The 16,609-nt window shown below is 43.5% G+C and overlaps 1 protein-coding gene across 1 annotated transcript in view; it reads right to left on the reverse strand.

Annotated features, from left to right (window-relative positions):
• The window catches only part of LOC102249269 (arachidonate 12-lipoxygenase, 12S-type), a 17,553-nt gene extending 7,526 nt beyond the window's left edge, over nucleotides 1–10,027 (reverse strand). The window contains exons 1-11 of the mRNA XM_005877965.1: nucleotides 9,893–10,027; nucleotides 9,137–9,338; nucleotides 7,834–7,915; nucleotides 7,609–7,731; nucleotides 7,412–7,515; nucleotides 7,004–7,164; nucleotides 6,069–6,212; nucleotides 5,217–5,426; nucleotides 2,381–2,467; nucleotides 1,980–2,149; nucleotides 1,345–1,466 (exon numbers count right to left, since the gene is read on the reverse strand). Of these exons, the coding sequence (XP_005878027.1) occupies nucleotides 1,345–1,466; nucleotides 1,980–2,149; nucleotides 2,381–2,467; nucleotides 5,217–5,426; nucleotides 6,069–6,212; nucleotides 7,004–7,164; nucleotides 7,412–7,515; nucleotides 7,609–7,731; nucleotides 7,834–7,915; nucleotides 9,137–9,338; nucleotides 9,893–10,027 (1,540 nt within the window). The remainder of the gene's footprint in view (nucleotides 1–1,344; nucleotides 1,467–1,979; nucleotides 2,150–2,380; nucleotides 2,468–5,216; nucleotides 5,427–6,068; nucleotides 6,213–7,003; nucleotides 7,165–7,411; nucleotides 7,516–7,608; nucleotides 7,732–7,833; nucleotides 7,916–9,136; nucleotides 9,339–9,892) is intronic.
• Nucleotides 10,028–16,609: the final 6,582 nt, after the last annotated feature.

The following is a 16,609-nucleotide window of genomic DNA, read 5'->3' on the forward strand; positions in this document are numbered from 1 at the left end:
GCTCAATGCAGGAGCTGCCCCCTGGTGGTCAGTGTGAGCGCAGCTCAGCCAGAAGCTGGGCTCATGGCTGGTGAGTGCAGCGGTAGTGGTGGGAGCCTCTTTTGCTTCTGTGGCAGTTGGACATCCCTCAAGGGCTCTTGGACTGCGAGGGGGCGCAGGCTGAGGGACCCGCCCCCCCCCCAAGTGCACGAATTTCATGCACCGGGCCCCTACTGCTGCAATAAAAAAGAAGGAACATTTACCATTTGCAACAGCGTGGATGGACCTGGAGAGCATTATGCTAAGTGAAATAAGCCAGTTGGAAAAAGATAACTATCACATGATCTCACTTATATGTGGGATATAATGAACAACATAAACTGATGAACAAAAATAGATCCAGAGACTAAGAAACACTGAGCTTGAGAGACAGAACTGAGACTTACTACAGAAATTTTGGTCGTGAAGGGCTGACGAAGTGCCATTGCATGAATGGGGATGGTACAGCCCCAGATACTTTGAGGTAAGACTCCACTCCGTGGTAGGTGTGTGGTTTACTGATGTTTGCATTACCAGTTCTTAGCTATTCGCTACAGTTATTGCATGGAAGGAATGGAAAGGATTCAAGGTATTGGTGTGAAGTGTGAAACGGGAAGGAGCTAAAGGATGATTCAAAACAACCCCGGTTGGCCTACGTGTACTAGAGAGAGGACTATGAATCTGGGAAGTGCTCAAGAAAGGTTATTTCTTTGTTATAGATTTTAAAAAAACGGGGTAGGGGACCTGAAGGTAGTTCACCAGTGAGGAGGGCACTTTTATCTAAGAAACTTGAGTTCCAAAGATCATGACACTGACTTTGGGTTTAAGTAAAAATATATACATTATTGAGACTCCATCTAGAAATGACCTTGCACCGTGGCAGGTGTGCGTGATGTCTGGATCCTCTCTGTGTGCTGGACAGTAGAAGGAAGGAGGAAAAGGGGGGGGGAGCTAGGATGGGCTGTCTGTCATGTGCTTTTGTGGGGATAATCTCCCCATTTCTATCCTTAAGTAAGGAAATAGACAGTTATTAGGAGAGAGCCTGGCAGGGCCTGGGCAGATTCCTTACTGGCTATAGTTCTGGCCTTATTAGTCCCCTTGGCAGGTGAGGGGCATCTATGAAAAAGCAGGAGGGTCTCTGTGGAGGACAATCCTTAGGATTCTAGAATTGTCCTGAGTCTTAGGAGATGGGAATCAGATTCAGATGTTTCATGTGTGGAGAGATGGGCATGATGAGGGGTTATAATTGTCCCCAGATGGGCAAGACTGAGAAGGGGTTCTCAGGAGAGTGTCCAAGGAGTTCTCTTCTCTGGGGAGGGATCTCACCTCGGTCCTGGGCCTGGCACAGCCCCACCTCAGTGATCTCCCGACACCAGGCCTGCAGTTCACGGTCCCCTCTCACGACGTCATCCTCGTGGTAGAAGAGGTGGATGATCCCCTCCACGTACCTGCCCAGAGGAGAAGGGAGCTGAGCTCCTTGAGAGTAGAAGGCTGTAGCCTCAGACTTCTACTCCTTTTCTGTGGCATCTATCCATCTGACTCTCACTGTGTCTGGGGACAGATCTTGCAAGACTTGCCTTTGAGACATTCCCTAGTTCTTTCTACACACTAGTTTAGAAAGGAAGAAAATGTGGATCATTCATTTAAGAATTCCAAATACATGGTTGATAGTCACTCTTTGTAACAAAATCCCTGATTCTACCAAATTCCTTAGTTTTACCCACCCACACAATTCTGCCTACTTACACTGGCTATTTCAGTCTCCCCATTTTCAGACCCCACCCATTTTCTTCTTATTCTTTCTAATCATTCTCAGGATTGAGTCCCCTGCTTCTCCTGTCTGAACCTCCTGTCTGGACCTTCTTATTTCATGTTCCTTTTGTCCCATGCTGACCTCAGGCCAAGCCCCATTTTCACTATTCCTAATGCCCCCTTTTTACTCAGCTCCAACTCTCACCCACCGAGCAATGATCTCCCAGAGCCGTAAAGCATCATGGGCATAGAGGGCACTTGGGATTCCCAGCAGGCCCCGATCAGCCAGATCATCCGGAGGACAGAGGGAGCGGTAGGTCAGCTGAGTCATGGCCCGGCGGATCAATTGCACATGTCCCCCTCCACCTGTGCTTCCTGCCTGTGCCAATAGACATGAGAGGTCTTGAGGGGAGAAACAGAGCTGGAGAACATAGCATAGTATATAAAGTGGTCAGATGTGGGCTTTTGAGATTCAATGACATTGGCATAAAGGGACAAGGCTCCTGGGTTTAAGGGTCAGGACATTCATACAAGGGGGACTGGAAGCTTGAAAGTGACAGAAGGTCATGCAGATTTGGATGATTAGGTGTCCACTCCATTGCCTCCTTACCTTATCAAATAAACCTCCATCTGAGATGAGTTGAGTTCGTGCCCGGGTGTTGATTTCCATGGTGTAGCGGGTGTGTGGGATTAGGAGCTGGATGGAGAAGGTTGGAGGGGGTGGTTTATGTACAACATGCTTGGGTCCTTCTTTATTAGGGAGTGGCAGTCAGCATGGTGGCTTTCTGTCCTCTTGATGCTTTCCTACCTGCTGGTGCCTTTGCAGGCTGGTCTCATTCTTCTCTGATCTCTTAGTCTCATGTTTTCCTATTGCCCTGTGAGTTGAGCTTTGGAGTCTAACTGACTGGGATTTTAATTTACACTTCACCACTAACTTTCATACTTGGACAAGATAATAAACCCTCTAAGCGCCCATCTCTTTACAGGGGATGACAATATGGTCTCATTACGGGTGCTGTGGTGATGCTTATGTATATAATGTATGAGAGTGTTCAGCACATTGCCTAGCACATAGATGTCCTTGAATAGTAGCTGTTATCATTACCTTTATTATTTCCACCTTGACTATAGATGTTCTTTGAGAATCAGTCCTTTAACTTTTGATTTTTTTAAATATTTTTTTCTATCATACACATCCTTACAGTTTAAACTTGCCTTTCTATTAATTTTCAAAGCTGTTCCTCCAACCTCTAGTGATTTTACTCGAATTTTTAAAATTTCGGGATTAGGAATTGCGTGGGTAGGGTACTTTCAGTCAGAATTAAAGGAACCATATTGATCTACCTTCTTTATCAGCCAAGGGGCTGTTGTCAAACCTCCTCCTACCACCACTTAGGCACTGTTGATTTCTCCTGCTTTCCCTTGGCCATTATAAAAAAGCCATCTGATCCTCATGTGCATCATCCTCATCATCCGCCGGGCCATGACTCCACAATTTTGTTTTCATCCAGGAGACGATTCATACATTATTATTATCTATGTGAGTTAGTGATGCTACAGAGAAGAAAGGACCCAACTGATATCATTGGTATTAACATATCAAGGCAACTCACATTGGTCTGAAACTTCAGAAAGATTAAAAAAGATGCTGAGTTTCACACAAAGCCCAAGGTCTACATCAAGAGTAGACCAGAAAACAAATAACTAATCGCAATAGCAAGAACTACTATTTTTTGTAGCATTTAGCCTGTGTCATGCTGCTGTTCTGTTATTCCTCATTAACTCCATGATGGAGCTCCTATTGCCCCCATTTAGAGATTAGAACACTGAGAATACATCTGGTAAGAACTGAGGCCAGGATTCAGGATTCAGATCCCAGCAGCCTGAATGCAGAGCTGGCACAGGTAAATAGATGAAATGGGCAGGCTTAGCCCTCCTGGGTGGCCTGCCATGGGAAGAAGTTGTTATGGTGAGAGGAGACACGTGTAGAGGGGGCTGTGAAAAGGGGATTTAGAAGAGTAAAAGTGGGTTCAACCACTAAGATACACAGAAGATGGTGCTGCAAAGGCAATATAAAGTCAATCAAATCCAAGATAAAGGAATTCTGTTAGTATATACCATGTCTATGTTACTCTAGAACCCTAAGGGGTCATCACTTCCAATGGACAAGTTTGGGGATAAAGGTGGGGTCTCCTGGAGGAAGCACAATTCAGATATTCTACCTAGTATGTACTCACATATCTTGCTACCACTTCAAACTCCATGTACCTAAAACTGAACATCTCATCTTTCACCTCAAACTGGATTTTTTAAAAAAATATATTTTATTGATTTTTTTACACAGAGGAAGGGAGAGAGATAGAGAGTTAGAAACATCGATCAGCTGCCTCCTGCACGCCCCCTACTGGGGATGTGCCCACAACCAAGGTACATGCCCTTGACCAGAATCGAACCTGGGACCCTTCAGTCCCCAGGCCGACGCTCTATCCACTGAGCCAAACCGGTTAGGGCTCAAACTGGATTTTCTTGATTGTATTGTTTCTGACAATTCATAAGCCTGTATCATTTTTCCTCCTGTTACTACATGTGAAGTGTCATCAAGATTTTAAAAACAGTTTTAAGCAAGCACAAGGCTATATTTGCTGTCTTCTGGCTAGCAATAGATCCTAGGCTCACTCTTTTATACAATCACAATATTTCTAGATCAGTACAACTCTATCTACCAGGTGGGCTCCTAGTTATTGCAGCAGCTCAGACCTCTGAGCTTTCTCTCCAATCTTGCACCCAGACATGCTGCAACTATTTCCACTCATCACAAAGTCTTTGCATTTTCCTTTCTATTGATCTAACTACCATGTCATGCACCTCTCATTGGGCAGGATAAATAATGTATTGGGCTGCTCTTTTATTCATTTGGTCTTCTGCTTAATTATTCCCAAGTTGTAGTGGAACATTCTCCATAAAAATATAGTGTTTATTGCTTTCTCTCTTTATTTCAAAGTCTATTCCTAGATACTGTGTTTTTTAAAAAAAATAAAATTATATTCCTACTCTTCAATGGACTATGCTGGAGAATGTCAGAGCTGCCTTACAATAAATGCTGAATATATACTAAGTAACTTGACTTAGTACAATAGATGGCATGGCTTCTCTCTGTATTATTTTTAAAGCTGCATGAAAATCTATGATAATTGCAAAATAAAAATTTAAATATTAGAAACAAAGCCACAAGTTCAAGGTCCTGGAGCATCCATCTCTTCTTCTCTAGTTACACATTCCTATAAAGAATTTTTGTTATAATAAAATGGACACTTGCTCAATTAGAAGAAACATTGTTAACATGTTCCCAACCAGATGGCTTAGGCTTTTTAAATCTGGGAGAATTGATTTGTGTTTCCTTTCTCTGGGGTGTGAGAGAGATGGGACATGGAGGGTAGAGGATGTACCTTGAAGACAGGATGCAGTCCTGGGAGGCACCTCATGGTGGCCACAGCGAAGACCTCAGCCAGTAGGTGAGTCTTCAGAATGTGATAGTGGAGCTCGTGTAGATGGAAATCTGAACTTCGGACCCAGGTCTTTGCCAGGAGCCAGGCAAGTGGAGGGTCTGAGGGCAGGAACAGTGATGGGGTAGGGTTGCTGGGATTGGGAGGCTCGATCTGCAATGAAGATAAATTAAGCATTCATTAACCTTATCACAGGTTAGACACCATGCTTAGTATTCTGGGGAAACACTGGTGACTAAGATTGTTATCTCCCAGAGGGTTATAATTTAGTAGGAGGAATGAGGACCCTTCCACTCGTCCTTACAGTAGCTGTGGGGAAGTGTGTGTGCCTTACTGGCCAGTTTCAAAGCCAGAGGAATTGGAAAGAGGTGTCCAGTATGACTGAGAGAAACCTGATGAGGGTGTAAGTTAGGATGGTAGAATAGGAAGGAGAAGCTGGACATGTGAGATACCTGACAGTTCTCATCAATTGATTGAGGAGAATAATAAAAATGAAAACATAATAAAAACAAGGGATAAAAGACATCTAAGAAAGAAGGAATATTTCACAGATGCAAAGGTCAGAAAGAGATTGAGTAGCCTTAGGGTGAGTACCAACAGAGACCCTTATGAGTCTTAGAAAGGCAATTTTGGGTATTGAGCAAGTTGCAAGGTTGAAATGAGAGACGGGAGATGAGGACAGGTCTCACTGACTGAAGCAGGGGTAGGCAACAAGAACCAGCTGTCTTTGTCCCTTGGCAGAAGTTGGGGATGAAGACAGAGTAGTGTTAGGAGGAGGAAACCCATATCACCTACTTGGATGACCATGGGTAGCAGCTTCCCACTGGGTTCCATCTTCAGCATGACAAGGGGGGCAGCCAGGTACTGCTGCTCTCCTTGGATCACATTGGCTGGAATTCCATCCAGTAGGATGAAGTCAGCCTCAAACAGGGAACCGTTCTGAGGAACAGAGGACCATGCCCATGGTTAGTTGAAAGCATTCCTCCACAGGGTCAAGGCAAATGAGAAGAAACATAAAGACTTTCACTCTCTTTTCTTGCCATTATCTTACATCACTACCAGAGTCCCAGTGGAGAAGTGAAGGAAGCACTAGAGCATCAAGTTCAAGTTCTCTCATTTTACAGGGAGGGCTAAGACCCCATGAAAGGAATCTTCCCTAGAGACATGTGGCTTGTCTATGTCAGAGGTAGTTTCAGAACTAGGTACTGTATGCCTGTTGATTCTGTACCACAGGTATGCCAAACTCTTCCCTTGTTAAGTTGCCCAAGTTCCTTTCCCTAATATCTCCTAATGGTCTGCTTTATTGGCTGTATCAAGCCTTGATGCTTTCCCCTACATACTAGTACTTTATCTCCTATAGGATTTCTAGCAGAGGACTCTGTATCCAAGGACAGTGGCTCATCACAGCCTCCCTTCCCTGACTCACCTTTGGTCCCTCCCCTTCACCACTTCAATTCCCCACACAGACAAGAAGACAATAAAGGGCTGGAGGTTGTACCTGGAGTTCTTTCTCCAACTGGGCCTGAAGGTCCTTCATCCCTGAGGGTACTACCAGCCGGGAGGGCAGAGAGGTGGAGCGTCTCAATAGCATTGGGTTGGCCCCATTGAGGAACTGGTAGCCAAAAAACTCATCATGCAGGATGTATTTAGGCGACCCTTGTGAAAGGGTCGTTCGACCCCCAAAGGGGTCATGACACACAGGTTGAGAACCACTGGGCTAGAGGCTGTACCTGGAGTTCTTTCTCCAACTGGGCCTGAAGGTCCTCCATCCCTGAGGGCATTACCAGTCGGGAGGGCAGAGAGGTGGAGTGTCTCAATAGCATGGGGTTGGCCCCATTGAGGAACTGGTAGCCAAAAAGCTCATCATCCTGCCAGCACTTTTGAACCTTCTCTGTGGGGTTGGTGTAGAGGTAAGGAGGAGGATATTCACAACCCAATTTCCCTCTTCCCCAGACTCTAACCCAGGGATTTAGTAACATGGCTCCTCCATACCCAGTCCACATATTTTCATACCTGAGACATCTGTCAGATCCCCATGTATAAGTTCTTTTTTGGCAAGCAATTTTGGGGACTATGGAGTGTGACAGCTCAGTATCAGGGCCATCAAGGTGTTATGGAGACCTGGGGAAACCACTGACCAGCCAGGGTAGTCTTTTGTCCCCAGAATAATTCATCAAAATCTTCTAGGCTGTTCCAGGATCTCGGGAGGGCATAAACATATTTGAGGGCAATCTCCATAATCCTAGAACAGACATTAAGGATGAAATCATCAATTTACCAAATCCTTCCTGTTTCTGGATCCACCAGCCCCACTTTACTCTGACTATTTCCTCACCCTGCAATCACTGTCCATTCATAGTCCAGCTTCTTCTTCTCGTGGAATCTCATATTTACAGGTAGATCATCCTTACTGCCTGCAGCTATTGTCAGGGGTAACCCTTCCTTCCAGGTGGCCCAGCTAGCAGATGGGGACAAAGGTTAATGGAGGGGGTAGAAATCAGTGATGGAGGAAGTTGTCAGGGAAGGGGTTACAATTGGGAGGCTTTAGTAGGGTGGTCACCAGTAGATTTGCTGTCTTTCCTCCAGTTCCTGTTCTCGATGCTTCTGGAACACATCCCAGGTATTGTTTCCTGCCAGGCGGGCTAGGGAGACATTAAGGCAATTCTCCTCAATGCTTTCTTCAGTTTCATGCTATGCCCTTGCTTCTTCCAATCTCCTATTTCTTAGTTGCATGGTATCATACTCTTTTGCCATTTTTTTCTGGCTCTGTCTCCCTACTTAATTTACTAGTCATCCATCTTCACCCACTCCCCTTTCTTCATTTCACCAATCTCCAATCTCATATTTGTCCTGAAAGGAAAATCCAATTTTTGACACCCTAATGTAACACTTAACTCCTATCTATCTATCTATCTATCTATCTATCTATCTATCTATCTTCTTCATTATCTATGAATTTCATTCTTAATCAGCTGAAATGTCAACATCTATCCTATATTATCAAACATTCCTTTGTTAATTTCCCCTGTTTCAGACCTTCCCTATCCACACCTTAATCTGTTCTTCAAAAATGACATATTTCAAGTTAGGCACACTTACTAGTACATCCTCTGACCTCCCTCAACCTACTTCCACTGTCACCTGTTCCCCTGGGATAAGATATTCTATGTGCGCCAAACCAAGTAATGGATCCATGTTGCTACATTTACCTGGCTTCATCTCACCTGTCCTCAACTTCACATAGTTTATAGTTGGTAACCTGGCTTAACCCTGCCCTCATCTGTGCTTATACTTACTTGTGCCTCAAAGACATTTAGTTCAGGCTTCCAGTCTTACCCGTCGTTTCCCTCAACTGTCTCTTGTACTTATTTCCTAAGGTAACAGATTCTGTTTGCTGTCCTCATTCACCCTCACCCGGTCAGTGTGCTCCCTGCCCTCAGAGTTGTCTTCCATATTTTCACACCCAAACCCGCTCTTCATGTCATATTGTTTGTTGCTTCCCTTCCCTGCCTCCTCTCAGGGGTCACATGTGCTAGCCTTACCTGTCCCTGCCCTACCATGTTCCGTCACTTGGAGGTCTCCTTTCCCCTTTTCTTTGTCTCTTATGTTTCCAGCATGGCTGCACCTCCCATTCCCTGTGCTCACCTTTTGAGGAGGTGGGATCTACACATCCATTATTTCCTTGTCCAGTCCCAATTCCAGCTCTTTCATTCTCTGTATAACATTCCCCTTGTCTTGTCCACCTTTAACCTGCTGAGCATGCGCTTTTTAAACCCTCGGGACCTTCCTCAGTGATATCCCCTATGTCCCCCTCCCCACTGCTCCCTAAGCCCTACACCCACTTCCCTGAGGCGGCCCCTCACCTGTGCCCTCGGGCAGGGTCAGCACGCCCTCGCCCTGCACCCAGCGGTAGCAGGGGAAGGCGGCCTCCTCTATGGCTCCTGGGCCCTGCACGGTGATGCGGTCGCAGAACCAGGCGTCGTCCACCAGGGAGTGGTGTTTGCGCAACTTCACAAACTGCAGTGGCCCCAAGTCCTGGGGAACGTCCTGTTCGAACTCCTCCACCTGTGGGGACAGAACCCGGTGAGACTTGGTAGCGGGGACCCGGGAGAGGACGCGTAACTGAGGGTGCGGGGTCTTTTGTGGAGTCCAGTGCCAAGGCCTCCAGGGACAGCATTACCTCCTCCCAACACCTGCGCTGTGGGTCTCAGGCGCACCATTGCACCAGGAGGATGAAGGACGCAGGCACGGCCTGTGGTGTCTTGAACACCGAGCATCGTCACCTACACCCATGCACTAAATGAGCTTGCACTGCGCCCATGCCTGCGCTCTCAGAGGACCCTCCCCTTTGAACACAGATCCCCTATTGACACTGGCCTGGGGTCATTTGGGAAAGGAGTTGAGGCTGAGTGGGGGGTGGGGGGGGGGAGAAAGGGATTGAGCCCCTCCTGTGCCCTGGCTCTGACCCTCTCACCTATTCAGGCGCAGTTATCCCTTCTCACTGGAAGTCCCAGCCAGCATGGATGCTCCCTCACTGGCTCCAAGCTTCCTGTGTCCTGCCCGCCTTATGAGGCAAGCCCAGCCCCACCAGGTTCTGAGTCCCCACTTCCCGTGCCCACCTGGCCCCGCGCTGGCCGCAGCTGCAGCTCCAGCTCTGCCTCCCCGCGCTCCCCGACCAGCCACAGCTGCACGCGGTTGAAAGACCCAGAGAAGAGCCAGGCCCCGGTGGCCACGTGGATGCGGTAGCGGCCCATGGCAGCAGGTGGGCTCTCCTGGGTGGCAGAGGTTCTGTTACTGGTACCAAAGATTCCGTGGCCAGGCTTCGTCCTGCTGCCTGCAGGACAAGTCCAGGGCTTAATAAAGCAGGACTGTGTGTGCCAGCTCACTACAGGATTGGGCCCCACCCCAGACAAACCAGAACCTGGGATTAGCCAAGAGGTTGGGGGAAAGGTGCCTGCCACTCTCAGCAAAGTGCTGAGAATGGGGCTTAGAGGAAGATGAGGAGCTGAGCCTGGGTGGGGGAAGAGATGGAGAGGTGAAGGGAGATTCCACCACAGTTTTCTTTCTAGGCTCTCATTTCCCCCACCCACACCCCCCTGCCTGGTTGTACTACTACACAGCATTTTCCGAAGGGGTCCTGGGTGCCATCCCTTTTCTTTCTTGCAGTGTCTGGTGCCCCTGGACAACTGTACTCATTTTCTATTCACCTACCAGGTCTGTGTGCCAAAGGGGCACTGGGATTCCCAATGTGGGCCAGAGAAAGCTCTTCTTGCAGGACACTCCAGAGGTCAAGGATGAGTTAGAGTATTTCCTGTAATAAACTTGTGATGCCCAATTCAGCTAGAGAGCGGCTAATGTATTCCTTTTCTCCCTTTTGTTTTCTATCCACACCCCCATCCCAAGACAGACAACCAATGTCAATATTTACTGTTTCTGCTTCTCCACATCTTTCTGTTAATGGGATTGTTTCATGTGGTTTATGTCATTTCTTCCACAAAAATGAGGTCACACTATACATTTTATTTTGTTGGAGGTTACTTTCCATAGTTAACAATACATGATGAGAATATCTTCAGATCAATAGATGGAGACCTAACTGCTCACTTTGCTAGCTTTAATATTACACTGTTAGGTTGGCCGGTGTGGCTCAGTGGTTGATCATTGACCTATGAACCAGGCGTTCACAGTTCGATTCCCAGTCAGGGCACATGCCTGGGTTGTGGGCTCGATCCCCATTGTGGGACATGCAGGAGGCAGCTGATCAATGATTTTCTCTCATCATTGATGTTTCTCTCTCTCTCTCCCCCTCTCTCTTCCTCTCTGAAACCAGTACAAATATATATATATTTAAAAATGGTTACACTGTGATATGATCCCAGTATTCAGTATTGACTATGATAAGTGCTTTAATGAACACCTTTGTATGTATACCCTTATGCACCCTTATATTTAAAGTATAGATTCCCAGAAATGAGATTTTAACTAATATGCATGTATCTATTTTATATTAGACTAGAGGCCCAGTGCACGAAATTCGTGCACGGGTAGGGTCCTTAGGCCTGGCTGGCAATCAGGGCTGATTAGAGCCTTCCGGCTTCTGGCTGGGGCCTTCCTTTGATCTGTGCCGCCTCCTGGTAGTTAGTCCACGTCATAGTGAGCGATCGAGCTCCTTGTCTCCCAGTGGAACTCCCGAGGGGACAATTTGCATATTAGGCTTTTATATATATACACGTAAGTTTTTCAGGAGCTTACTTTGTTGCTTTGTTGATTTAATAGCCAAATAGGTGAACTTCTGTGGTTATTAAAATAATAAGATTCTGGGTCGATTAAGGCTATAATGGTTTTGAATGTTTTTCAGATGTATATTGTTTTATGAGCTTGAACTTATTTTATGTTTTGGTCAGATGTCTGATGGGGCTGAGGAGTACAGCCTCAGCCAATCAGAGGTTTCTCAGGAGTGGCTTTTTGAGATTTGGGGCCTGCCAATTCTTTGTCCATAGGAGTGGTTCTGTGTACCATATTCTAGGATGTTTAGCAGCACCCCTGGCCTCTACCCACTAGGTGGCAGTAGCACCCCCTGTCCAATATGAAAACCAGAAAAGACTATACACTTCACCAAGGAGTGTGTGTGGGAAATTGGTCTCACTCAAGAAGAGCCATTCTAGAAGAAACAGTATTGTTTGTTTTAATTGCTATATTTTCTGCTTTAAAGTTATCACCAACAAGTTTTAACAGATTGAAAAAGCAGAAAGTAAAATATCATTAACACCAATTCAACAAAAAGAGCAATCCATTCAGATGGTCCTCTTTCAGCATTCTTAATATTTAAAGATGCCATTATACAATGTATGCAAAAAAGCAAAGCAATATGCATAGAAATCCATCTTAGATTTACTTACAAATCATTGCGCAAAAGGATAAGATCTTTAGGATCTATCATCACTCAGAGAGCAATACTCCCTTAAATTGTAGGAGTGGCATTTTCTCATTAGCTCAGAGAGACCATTAACCACACAAAGTCAGTCTGTTAAAAAAAAATAACCATTCATCATTTGAAATTATTAGCTGCCTCATAAAATTGTTGGGAATGCAAAATTATTTTTCCAAAAATCATTAGATACAGGGCATTGCATTATAAAAGCATGGGTCTGTTACTCTATCCTTTTTCGCATAAAAAAGTGTCAAATATGCAAGATCATTTATGTTGATAAATAACATTTTAAATAGGCCTATTATCTCATGGTCAGGCTGATATTAACTTCTCCATTTCAGCAGTGATTTTTATGGCAAGGCCATTTTTTAGATATGAAAAATCCTGAAATGAAAGAGAACAAACTTCATTTGTCATCCAGCTGAAAACAAAATTTTGAAAAGCAGTTTTGTTCTGTGTTATCTGTGGCTCAGAGATTAACTAGAGGCAGCTGCTCTCCTCTGTTTACTTTTGTCACTGCCCATGTTCTATTCCCTGAAGATTTTGGCTTCCTTCCCTCCCTTATCTGTTTTTTTTAAGCTTAAAAAAAGTGTCATAGCCACTAAGAGAGAACTTCAAAAGTATTGCCTAGTTGACTTTCACCCAGGACACCTTGTTATGAAAGATAAATGTCATGTCTATTGCTGGCCTCTGAAATGAGCTATAAAATGCCATCTCTCTTTCCTTTCTTCCATTTCTCCAAATTCCTGAGATTTTAGAATGATTTGAACTAAAGGTTGAACAGTTGGATTATATATTACATTCTTTTCTTTTTAATGGTCTCTGGATATAGGAAATATGAGTTTGCTAATTAAAAAAAAATGATTTCAGAGAGGGAGAGAGAGAATCATCAATTGGCTGCCTCCTGCATGCCCCACACTAGGGATCGAGCCCACCTGAGCATGTGCCTTGACTGGGGATCGAGCTGTGACCTCCTAGTTCACAGGTTGGTGCTCAATCACTGAGCCAGGCAGGCCAGGCAAGAGTTTGTTAATTGTTAGAGACAGATCACCAGGGTCATGGGTATCTTTATTGCAATCTAGAATGGGATTTTGCTTCAGGTGGGCAAAATCCCTTGGTCATTCCATCTTTTGGGATACATATGTCCAGAGGAAGACAAGAGTAGATGCCCCTGTGATGTGGGAACCCAAGAATGGGACCCTGATTACCTGGTCTAAATGTGGATCTGAGAAAGGGAATGGGGAAGAGGAGATGTGTTTTGAAGATATTGCTGTGGTAAAATTGACAGGACTTGGTAGTTATTTTGCAACAGAATATCATGGAAAAGAATGAGTAAAGGGTAGCAATGTTTTCAAATCTTTAAAATGGTGGAAGTATGTTATCCCCAAATAAAAACAAGTCAAGAGAAGGAAGATGCAAGGATTAAACATGGGTTTGCTTTAGGAACCTTACAAATAAGGTATAAGAATGAAATGTAAGTGGTAATGACCTGCAAGAATTGATAAATTTGGGAGAAAGATGAGAGCTTAAAAGTACAAAGTGTTGACAGAATACTTTTTTAAATCCCCTTTATTTTTGAATAAAACTCTAATTTTTTCTAATTGTACTAGTTCTTTATTTATTTTTATGACTACTTTAAATAGAGAAATTACCAATCATGAATTTCTTGACAACAGAGTAAGATATTGTAAAGGGAGACAACACAAATGCCTCTATATGTATAAATGTTTGAATACTTCCTTTTATTTAGCAGTTTTACAAGTGAGGAGTTTGTGACCTAGAAAACTCTAACTGTAAACAATGAGGATTTGTGTATAAAGGTAAGCAATACAATTTTTTTATAAGATTATGAACTCACAGACTTAATAGATAAGATTATTTGCTGTATTTCAATCCAGTGCAGTTACCTAAACTGATATTCGCATTATCCCATTTGGGGCTCATAGGACTTTTTTTCAGTTGGCTCCTGAGTCATTTGCCATAACCCCATAGTCTTTACTAGCATCCTTGCTATCAGAACAGTTTGCCTCTTTCTGTCTCAGACCTAGATTTAGGTGTTTCTCCAGCGAGCCTTGGATCCTTTTAATGAGATATACTCATTAAAGGTTATAATATGAATTTAAAAAGTTTCCTTGCTACTGGGCTACTGATTGCTATTAATCCCTTTTTAGTGGATAGTTCTACAAAGTGCATATTTTTAAAAGGGAACATTTATACAGTATTAATTTTATGCGAATGCTTTCAATTCAATATGGTTTTTACTTGACCTCATCAGTCTTTCCATATGTTCTATCTCTCATGCCAAAAATCACAGTCATCAAAGGCACTAAAATAATTATTCATTTACTTCATTCCCCAATACACATGTCATATGACCAAAATGACACTATGAGCTGCACCATTGACACACTGATTAGATGATTATTTAAAAAAGTATGAAGGTTTATGTTTGTTTATTTCCTTTGTTTGGTTCTGCACTTTGTTTTTCCTTTGGGTGTATGCCATTATGATGTTTAGTCTAATTATTGGGTTTAAAGTGATTTGGAATAGTTCCATTTTACATGGTTATAACAAATACCTTTATATATAGTGAAGTTCTTTCATTTCAGTTGTCTTCCAATTTTCATTTATAATTTATTGTTTGCTGTTAATTTATTTTATAAATATAAAATAGTCATGCAGTTCCAATGTCATTACAAAAGTTATACTCAGAAGATCCTAACTTCCATTCCTGTCCCTTCAAACTATTTTCCAGTCTCACCAGTTGGTAGCCATTTAAAATATTTTTGGTTTATTTTTTCATTTTTTTTAACATGAGTAAGTATGTATATTTTCTTTATATTCTAAACTCCTTTATAGGATAAATGGTATCTAATTCTTATTTTTTTTAAATTTTGCTACCCTCCCTGCCCCCCACTTATTAGTATATCCCACTATCCTGGTGATCACTTCATAGCATTATATAAACTCATTCCTCATTCCTTTTCACAGCAGCATAGTGCTCTATTATGTAAATGTATCAGTTTATTCAACTAGTCTTTTATTGGTAGAAATTTAGGTTGTTTTAGTATTTTTCTGTTACAAAATTACCACAGTGAATTCCTTGCTTTTATGTATTTTTTTATTTCTTCTTCCCAGAAGAAGAAATATGAGGTCAAAGGGTAATTTTCTACATAATTTTTGCTAGATGTGGTCAAAGTCCCCTCTCTGAGGTTGTACCATTTCACAGTCCCAGCAGCAATGTGCAAGAGTGATACATTCGCACTGCCTCATCAAAAGAGTATTTTGTAAAATGTCTCTTATTTTGAGTGAAGTTGAGGATCTTTTCCTATGTTTACAAACTGCACCCCCACCATGGACCATGCATTCCTATCTTTGCCCCAGTTCTTCATATAATGCCTTCATGATGTGGCGCATGCCATTTCATGAATAACTTAATGGCTTGATACACACCCACTTTAACCATACAAATCTGCTTGCAGTTCCTTTAGTGAGCGATTCTGCTTCATTCCTCTCAGCTTTTGCATATACTCTTGGCTTTGCTCTATCTGCTCTACCTTCCATGGTCTGGAAATATTCACATCGAGCTCTTTAAGAGAGCCGGTACACTTGAGATGTAAAATCTGTACATATTTTATGTCTACAATTCAATGAGTTTGCCAATAAGTATACACCAATGTATATTATTGTCAAATTGCTTCCACAAAAGGCGATAGCATGGTACCAGAGGCTCTTTTCTCTGGTTCTCCATCAGCATAGAAAGTTATCATTTCTTAATTTTTGCCAATAGGATGGGTCGAATTTTGAAGAAAAAAAATGACTGTTGTAGAATTTTATCCAACTTAAAAACTACTCAGGTTTGTCTAATTGCTGTGTGACAGATGGTGGCAGAACACACAAAACTTCAAGTTCAGTAACAAAGGTGACATTATTACTCAGAGCAAAAGCGATAGCCACAGTTCACATTCACAATAGTTCCTTATACCCTCCCAAGTCCCACGAGTGTGATGCAGGTGGGTCTAGATGGATGGCAGCACACACAGTGGGCTGCATTATAGGAGAAGACCATGGGTTTGGGGGACTCCCACTCTTGTGATGTGCAGTTCCATGTCCATTCTCTGTCTACAGGAACATGACCTCATCACTCAGGGTTGCTCACTGGGGAAACAACCTTGATGAATAGCTCCAAGTAAAGAGCACTCAGGCTTTGCATTTCTGACATACCCAGCAGGAAGACTTAGGGGCACTCAGGGCCCATGGCAGATCACCAATCCCAATAGAATGAGGCATGCCAGCTGCTTAAACCCTTCTAAGAGCTTCCTAATGAATATATAAAACCTAAGTCTCTTGCCAAGGTGTGGTTGCCATGGTTAAACCTGCTGTCAGGGTAATGATAAGGAAATAT

The sequence above is a fragment of the Myotis brandtii genome, unplaced genomic scaffold (genome assembly GCF_000412655.1).
Source record: "Myotis brandtii unplaced genomic scaffold, ASM41265v1 scaffold5360, whole genome shotgun sequence".
In the NCBI taxonomy this organism is placed as follows: domain Eukaryota; kingdom Metazoa; phylum Chordata; class Mammalia; order Chiroptera; family Vespertilionidae; genus Myotis; species Myotis brandtii.